Raw genomic sequence first — 8957 nt, forward strand, 5'->3', positions numbered from 1 at the left:
TAAAATATTTATTTATTTATTTGAAAGTCAGAGTTACAGAGAGAGAAGAAAAGATAGAGAGAGGCAGTTCTTCCATCAACTTGTTCACTCCCCAGCTAGCCACAGTGGCCTAGGCTGAGCCAGGCTAAAGCCAGGAGCTGGGAGGTTCTTCCAGGTCTCCCACGTGGGTGGCAGGGGCCCAAACACTTGCCAACTTCTGCTCCTTTTCCTTGGCCATTAGCAGGGAGCTGGATTGGAAGTGGAGCAGCCAGGACATGGACCAGAATCCACATGGGATGCTGGTTTCCCAGGTGGCAGCTTTACCCGCTACACTCCTATTTTTTGTTTCTGAAAACCAGATTTTAAGAACCCTTAATAACTCATTGAATAGTAGTGATGGTTCATCTTATTAATTTAGGTAGGCTACAGTACTCATTTAATCAAATAGTTATCTAGATGTTGCTGTAAAGAAAGTATTTTGTTGATATAGTTAATATCTACAGTTGACTTTAATTAAAAACATTACCCTCCATTGTGTAAACAAACTCCTTAATATCTCTCTTTATATATATATTCATGAAAATCATACAAATTAAACTACAGAGGTAAATAGGTAAATGTATATATAGTAAGGACTCATAAAACAATAATCCCAATATATAGTGCTTTGACTTGCTGAGTACTTTCAACTAAACATGTAGTTTAGTGGTCTCTCTGACCACTCCACACCCCTTCTGAAGCACAGAGAGGAGCTTTCTTGGAAGTTCCCTTAACCACTTAAAAAACTAGTCTCCCAGAAGAAAGAAGTCTAGAGTTGAGTCCACATCCAGAACCCAGGTAGCCTAGCCCCAGACTGTCCCATCTGTTCTTGGGGACCATTCATCTCCCCTAATCATCTACTTTTCCTCTAAAAGTTTCTAGAGCTCCCACTTCTGTCTCCTTTATGTAGAGAATATATAAGCTTCTAAAGCTCATTGAGTTACTGAGTATTTACTCTCCTTTGATACCACACATGTAATAAATTTGTTTGCATTTTCTTCTGTTAATCTCTCTGTTGCCTGTTTATTTCAGCACTCAATTATCCAGCCTTAACAGGAGAAAGAGATGGTGCTTTTGCATATATATATTTGAGAAGCGTAGAAACAGGACAGACAGAGAGCTCCCATCTGCTGACTCATTCCCTGAATGTCTGTGACAGTTGGGGTATATATTTATATATAATTTATATCACTTGTTGGTTGTTTCTCTAGAGAACCCTTACTAATAAGACGGTACTTCAAAAAGTTTGTGGAAAAATGGAATCAAACGATCAATAAGCTGATGGGGCGTGCATTGTGGCAACAGCTGACGCTCAAGTACTTGAGTCCTAGCCACAGACATGGGAGACTTATTTGGAATTCCTGACTCCTGGTTTCCCCTGGGCCAGCCTCAGCTGCTGTGGGCCATTAGGGAATAATCAGTGTGTGGAAGAGTCTCTCTCTCTCTCTCTCTCTCTCTCTCTCTCTCTTGCTCTGGTTCTAACATGAATAAAAATACAGGGCGGGCATTGTGGCACATGTGTTAATCCAACATCAGCATTCCCAGCTGCTCCACTTCTGATCCAGCTCCCTGCTAATGTGCCTGGGAAAGCAGCAGAAGATGGCCCAAGTAGTCGGGCCCCTGCCACCTATGTGGGAGACCTAGATGGAATTACAGGCTCCTAGTTTTGGCATAGCTCAGCCCCAGGCACTGTGGTCATTTGGGGAGTGAACCAGCAGATGGAAGATTGAGCTCTCCCTCTCTCTCCCTCTGTAACTCTTTCAAATAAATAAATAAAATAAATCTTTAATAAACATATAAATAGAAGTAAACTTTAAAAAAAGATAAGCTTATTTTGGTGTAGAAAATTTCTGAAATTCATTTACAGTATTTTTCATTATACACATTTTTCATGAACTTTTTGAAGGCCTGTGGTATACACAGATAAGCAGAGAATAAATATTTGTAATACATTATAGGATAAGAAGCTTTAATCCTAGGTTTAAAGAGTTTTTGGGGTGGTATGTCTTATGTAAAAATGAAAACACAGATATATATTTCTGGATCAGTTTAAAGCTCATCAGTTTAAAAACACTTAGACTTTAATAGAGAACCACCAATTTGGTGCAAGCTTTACTGCTAATACTTGATCACAGATGGAGCATTTTAATCCATTTACCTAAAAGCACTTCAGAATTATCTTCAACAGAGATTCATTTGTAAAAATTAGACACACTTCATGACTTCGAGCAGTTACATCCAACTAGGTTCAATGGAGATGCAGCTCTTTCTTTATACCCCAGTTAGTATTTAACTCTCTGAGATGCAGTCTCAGTCTCTAGATCCTTTTTAGGTAATTTCTCTGGCCTCCAGCTCTGGCTTCTTTCCTGCTCTCCCAGTGCCTTTGAAATATTTCTGTTTGCATAGCTCCCTATCAGATTACTGCACATTCAACATGTCCATTCATAAGTTCACTAACTTATCCTGAGTCAGTTTCTCTCCCTCCTTATCACCTGACTTAAAACTTAGAAGGTGGGACAGGCAAGGGATGTCTTCACCCATTTCTGAGTATTTGGGATTGATTCCCAGCTCCACTTCCAGTCCAGGTTCCCACCAATGTCACCCTGTGACGCAGCAGATGATGGCTCACATGGGTCCCTGCCACTCACATGTGAGACCTGGACTAAGTTCCTGGCTTCAGACTTCAGCATGGCCCAGCCTGGGCTATTGTGGCCATTTGGGAAGTGAACCAGAAGGGTAGAAGATCTCTCCCTCTACCTTTCAAATATAAATAAATAAATTTTAAAAAACCTAGAATTTTTTAATAGATTTTATTTTGCTTTTTAAGATTTATTTTATTTATTTGAAAGGCAGAGTGGTCCGTGGCTCACTTAGTTAGTCCTCTGCCTGAGGCGCCAGCATCCCATATGGGCACCGGGTTCTAGTCCCAGTTGCTCCTCTTCCAGTCCAGCTCTCTGCTGTGGCCCGGGAGGGCAGTGGAGGATGGCCCAAGTGCTTGAGCCCCTGCACCCTCATGGGAGACCAGGAAGAAGCACCTGGCACCTGGCTTTGGATCAGCATAGCTCCGGCCTTGGCGGCCATTTGGGGGTGAACCAACGGAAGGAAGACCTTTCTCTCTCTCTCACTAACTCTGTCAAAAAAAAAAAAAAAAAAAAAAAGGCAGAGTTAGAAAGACAGGAAGAGACTAAGAGAGAGAATCTTCCATCTGCTGGTTTACTCTCCAAATAGCCATAATGGCCAGGACTAGGCCAGACAGAAGCCAGGAGCCAGGAGCTTCTTCCCGGTCTCCCACGTGGGTCACAGGGGCTCAAGCACTTGGTCCATCTTTCACTTCTTTCCCAGGCCCATTAGCAGGAAGCTGGATTGGAAGTGGCACCCATAAAGGATACTGCATCGCAGGCAGCGGCTTTACCCACTAGGCCATAACGCTGGCCCCTAGAAATTGTTTTTGGTAGCTTCCTTGCTTGTAGCTGGCATATCCAATCTGAAGACAAATTTCTTTGAATGTTACTTTTAAATGTAAATCAGATTCCTTTCTAATTGCTCTCATACAGATTCAACTTATCTACCATATCCTTCCCCAGCTCTACTGTTACATAAGGTAGAGGGGTAAGAAGCCTTTTCCCAAAAAGCTATTTTTATATCTGATACTGATACAAATAAAGTAAATTTAAAATTATGAAATTTTATAAAATACTACAGGGCAACTTAAAGTCCACCAGAGGAAAAAAAGCTAAGCTAAAAGTAAGGCTTTCTAGGACATCTTGGAAATGTCATAGATCTACTTTTTGTGGCCCAGTTTTCCTCAAAAAGAAATGCTGAGATAAGAAGTAATACCTGTTTATGGGAGTTTTGCTGTGGAATGACTGAAGGAAATGGAAACCATGTTTTGAGCCTTTATTATGGCCTGTTTGTACATTTTAAATGCTCATAAAAATTGCATTATTCACCCCATTTTACAAATGAAGAACTGAGATTCAAAAAGATTTAGCAACTTGGTGGCCACACAGCTGGCTAGTGGCAGAGTTAAATATCAAATCCAGCCCTCTGTAATACTCAGTTTTTGTTGCATCACAAGATGATTTACAAAGTGCTATAGGTGTATTAATTCAAGGTATTGTTCTTATTATTGTGTTTCACTTGAAATAGGTGTATAAACAGAAATCAGCATAAACAACTAGTTCAACAAGTTTAGAAATCTAGTTTCATTATGGAGTAATAAAATAGAAGGGTTTCAGTTGCATTTCTTCATTTTCCAGCTTCAGTTCAATGGAAAGGAGTAATTCATTTAGAATATACAAATGGTGTCAACACTCCCAACCCCCAGTGCAAAATGGACTCTGGTTAACATTTATAAAGTGGAAGGGGCCCAAGTACGTTGCCAAAAGGAGGCATATGGAAATTCTGCCCACAGCAGAACAATGGACATAGATTTGTCAAAACAAAGAACAGTAAAGTGAGGGAAGGCAGTTTGTCCAGCCCTTGTTAGGCTATTTTACAACTATTTTCCAGTTGCTTGTTTCCTATTCATTGTAACAAAGAAAAAGATTAAACCGAAAAGTTAACATTTTGCAAAGGCATATTATCCTTTAGTAGAAGCAAAAACATTCTAAACCGAAAGTTAAGTATTCAAATGCAAGCCCCGAAAAACAATTTTCAATCTGTTCATTACAGCACCAAAGCTGCCCATTCCAATTCTACAACAGGACTCTTCAAGACTCAATGCCCACTATTCAACTTTGGCAAAACTTTAAAGTTTTCAGGCTAATAAAGATCAAATTTAAGTGTACCCATCCTGAGGTTATTACTGCCCTGAACTAATCAATGTATTTTATCCCATTACACAACAGCATTTTGGCTTCCATCTTGACTTTGGGTCATTGAGTGACATCTGACAAGCTAGGAAACATCAGTCATTAGAATGGAGGCAAATTTAAGCCTTGCGTGTAAGGGCAAATTTGAAACAGCAGGCCCTGTAAATACAGCCACAGAATAGTGTCCAGAGCACTCTTCACTTAAACATGTGTGGGCTGCGCATTTTTCTCCCTTGCTCACTGATGGGCATTGGAGAAAACTGCGCCTCACCAGTACTAAGCTGAGGGTGTCAAGGCCCCTGTAGGCCGGCTTAGAAACGTTTTGTGCACTTTCGTTTATAATATGGTACTTCTTTTATCCTGCTAAGCCAAAAGCCTACAGACGCCACTGTGGCATCGCCCTGGGGCTCCACCATAGTACAGTTGGTCCACCGTCCAGAGAAGGCATTAAACGTGCATCCTGCTCCTGATTCACGCACACACACATGTCCAGCCACACACTGCGTCGACGTAGCCACAAAAATAAAGTTAACAGAGAACACAAACTCATGTTGCCAGTTCTCGCCTCCAGTTACTCCAGCTCACATTAAGGAGGTGCCCATTTTATAGACTTTTAAAGCTTTCCTAGAAACCACCATGGCTTTGCACTGCCAGTGAGTTTTAAATAGCGCCTGATTTTTAAGCAACCCTTAACCAACATTTTCTATCGCTTTAGGTAGTCAGAGACCTCCTGTCGCTGTTGTGCCTTAAACTGCTTCATTCACGGGCTTGCGACTGTAACGTTCAAGCCCCGAGGCCCACCCCAGCAGGTTGTTAAACGCTAATGACCACAGAAAGTCCCTGGGACGCTCCAGTTGCACGTGAGGACCTTTGTGAGGCCCGGGTGTCTGTGCTGGGAAAAGGATGCGGGGGTGGGGGTGGAAGCACAGTTTGCACAGATCCTTGTTTGCTCCAGAAAGGAGCCCCTGCAGGCGTCTAGAGCACGTGCGCAGCTCCAGCAAAACAAAACCGGCCCGGGGTTCTGGGGGAGACGGCAGCACAGCCCCGCCTGACCGAGTTCAGCAGGATGCGTGTGCTTGGCCCGAGCCCACCTTCTCGTCGCCCGGCTCTCGCCTCCTTTCGGTGCCCGAGCGGGTGCCGTTTCTCCAACCAAGGCCCTGACTGTCGGCGAGTCCCACGCCTGGATGCCCATCCTTGGAGTTCCGCACCTGTGCTTCGGGAGCGAGGCAGCTCTAGCAGGCTGCAGGGTTCCTACTGGGCGTGTTCCCCGAGACCCGCAACGGATGGGTCCAGGTTTCTCCATGAAGCAGTTTCCTAAAGCGCTGGTTTCTTTTACAAGCCCCCCACCCCCAAGCCCTCGGCTCCCCAACAGCTCCCTCCCCAAGTACTGGGCGCGCACACCCAGCTTCCCTGGCACTCACACGTGGCCACAGCGAGTCCGGACAGGCTGGTGCAACACCTCAAGGCACACCGAGCAGTCGAAGGACGTGACGGGCAACTCCGGGTCCCCCTTGCGTTCCAAGGCCCGAGGGGTGGCAGAGGAGGGCGCAGACTTGCCGCTGTCACTGCTCAGCACGGAGCCCATCGCTGCGCCTCTCGCCCAGGCAGCCGCCGAGAGCTCAGTGCCTGCAGGCGGTTGTTTGTTGTCCTGCGGTGGAGGAAGGAAGTCCCAGCCCAGCTGTGATCGCCGCCTCCCAGCGCGCTCAGCTAGCGCAGCCCAGCAACAGCCTTCGCTGCTTCGCCTAACCTCGGTCTGGGGCAGGCTGAGTGCGCGGCCGCCGTTCTGCAATGCTCGCTCGGGAGTTGCCTGGGTTGGCGCGCGGAGGCGGAGGCAGCAGCGGCGCGGTACACGCTGCAAGGTCTCGCGGGCCTGAGAGAATTGAAACCTGAAACCTCAACTGCAGAACAGAGGACCTGGGCAGGCAGTGAACCTTCCAGGCGATCACACACAGCCTCCTTCTGCACTACGCCTAGTTCAGGGAAGTACTGGCCTGGTCTTGCTCCGCCTGGTTGCCAGTCATGTCAGTCCTCCGCGTTGTAACTGTAGTAAGCTATAAAAATGACCTGTGTCCAGCTGAGAGTCTCCTGAGACACTGCTAATTGCTGCTTAGGTCGTCTAATCAGTGTATCTTCCATTAATGCAGAAGCAGTGGAAAGGGTTCTGCAGGCCCGGATTTAAATCTTGACCCTGTTGAGTGCTCCCTGCATGCCAGAATCTGGTGATGAGGGCATGGTTTTCCATAAACCCACAAAATCCCAGTTCCACAGAATTTAGTACCAAAAAAATCTTTTGAGATAATTACAAGTTCGAATGCAGTTGCAAGGAATAATGCATAATGATATATAATAAACACACGTGGTGTATATGCTTAAAATGCAAAATAATATGTGTAACACATGGTAATGCCATAAGCTTCATGCACGTTCCCCCAGACTACTTTAAATGAGACAATATGGGTAATCAACAAATAAATAAATGAACAAGATCACTTCAGGTGGTAAGAGCCCTGAAGATAAAACAGGGAGGACTAGGAAAGGCAAAAAGGCCTGAGAAGACTTTTTGGCGGAAGCGATATTTGAGCAGAGTAGTGAATCATGAAAAGCAGTCGCCCTTCAACAATTTAGGAAGAAGTTTGGTGAGCAGTAAGAGCAACAAGTGAAGCAGGAACTGAGAACACAAAGAGGTGTGGAGCTGGAGCTCGCCCGCAGGAGAAACAGAGAGGCAACCATTCCTCTCTTTAAAACAGAGAGAAAAACCTCTCCATCCATCCTTCTTGTTCTTCAGCTCCTGCCCTACATCCTCCTCAAAGTCAAATCTCTCCATCAGATTCTCCCTTATGGCTGGCTCCATTCAAAAATTATTCATGCCTTATCCAGTTCATTCTGGGTTCTGAACCGACCACTCCACCTCCATCTTTCCTCAAAGGATGCCATCATCATTGTCGCTGGTGACTTCCATGTGGCTAATTCCAACACATTCTTTTCAGTCCTTTTCTTACTGTCCTTTCAACTCTGTCAGCCTTCGCCACTCTCTCCTCCTGGACACGCTCTGGCTTGCCATCTCTCTTTCTCGTGGTTCATTCTTAGCCTCCTCTCCCTGGCTATGTCGTGAGATTCTGTCTTAGGAGATTTTCTTCTCACATCTCTTTACACAGCACACCACTTCCATTAACAGAATGCAAAGGATCAGATATCTTTCTTGTAGCTATTTTTTTTTTTTTTTTTTGACAGGCAGAGTGGACAGTGAGAGAGAGAGACAGAGAGAAAGGTCTTCCTTTGCCGTTGGTTCACCCTCCAATGGCTGCCGCGGCTGGCGCACTGCGGCCGGCGCACCGCGCTGATCCGAAGGCAGGAGCCAGGTGCTTCTCCTGGTCTCCCATGGGGTGCAGGGCCCAAGCACTTGGGCCATCCTCCACTGCCTTCCCGGGCCACAGCAGAGAGCTGGCCTGGAAGAGGGGCAACCGGGACAGAATCCGGTGCCCCAACCGGGATTAGAACCCAGTGTGCTGGCGCCGGAAGGCAGAGGATTAGCCTAGTGAGCCACGGTGCTGGCCAACTCTCTCTTCTTTTATGAGGAAGATAGACTTCCCTTTATATCTCATTGGTTGAAATTAAGCCACATGACCATCCCTAAATTCATCACTAGGAAAAGAGAATGAGAGTGTTCCGTTTGCCCTAAAATTTTTTTAAAAGATTTATTTATTTATTTAGAAGGCAGAGTTACAGAGAGGCAGAGGCAGAAAGATCTTCCATCCGCTGGTTCCCTCCCCAAATGGCCACAACAGTCGGAGCTCATGCCCATTGGAAACCAGGATCCAGGAGCTTCTTCTGGGTCTCCCACATGGATGCAAGAGCCCAAGGACTTGGGCCATCTTCTACTACTTTCCCAGGTCATAGCAGAGAGTAGGATTTGAAGTGGAGCAGCTGGGACTCAAACTGGTGTTCATATGGGATGCTGACACTGTAGGCAACAGCTTTACCCAGTATGCCACAGCACTGGCCCCAGCATGGCGATACTTCTAAAACACTATTAACTAAAATGAATATTACTCATGAATACAAAAATCACTGTGAGATATTTTTCTTGCAGAAAAAAACCATTATATATTTCTCACTGGAAGAAGC

At 45.4% G+C, this 8957-nt stretch overlaps 1 protein-coding gene across 1 annotated transcript in view; it reads right to left on the reverse strand.

The window, feature by feature from the left end:
• Nucleotides 1-6886, reverse strand: part of RNF125 (ring finger protein 125) — a 50774-nt gene extending 43888 nt beyond the window's left edge. Inside the window, exon 1 of the mRNA XM_051852045.2 lies at nucleotides 6254-6886. Within this exon, the coding sequence (XP_051708005.1) occupies nucleotides 6254-6417 (164 nt within the window). The 5' untranslated portion in view covers nucleotides 6418-6886. The remainder of the gene's footprint in view (nucleotides 1-6253) is intronic.
• Between the last annotated feature and the right edge of the window lie 2071 nt (nucleotides 6887-8957).

This window comes from Oryctolagus cuniculus, chromosome 10 (genome assembly GCF_964237555.1).
Source record: "Oryctolagus cuniculus chromosome 10, mOryCun1.1, whole genome shotgun sequence".
Classification (NCBI taxonomy): Eukaryota; Metazoa; Chordata; class Mammalia; order Lagomorpha; family Leporidae; genus Oryctolagus; species Oryctolagus cuniculus.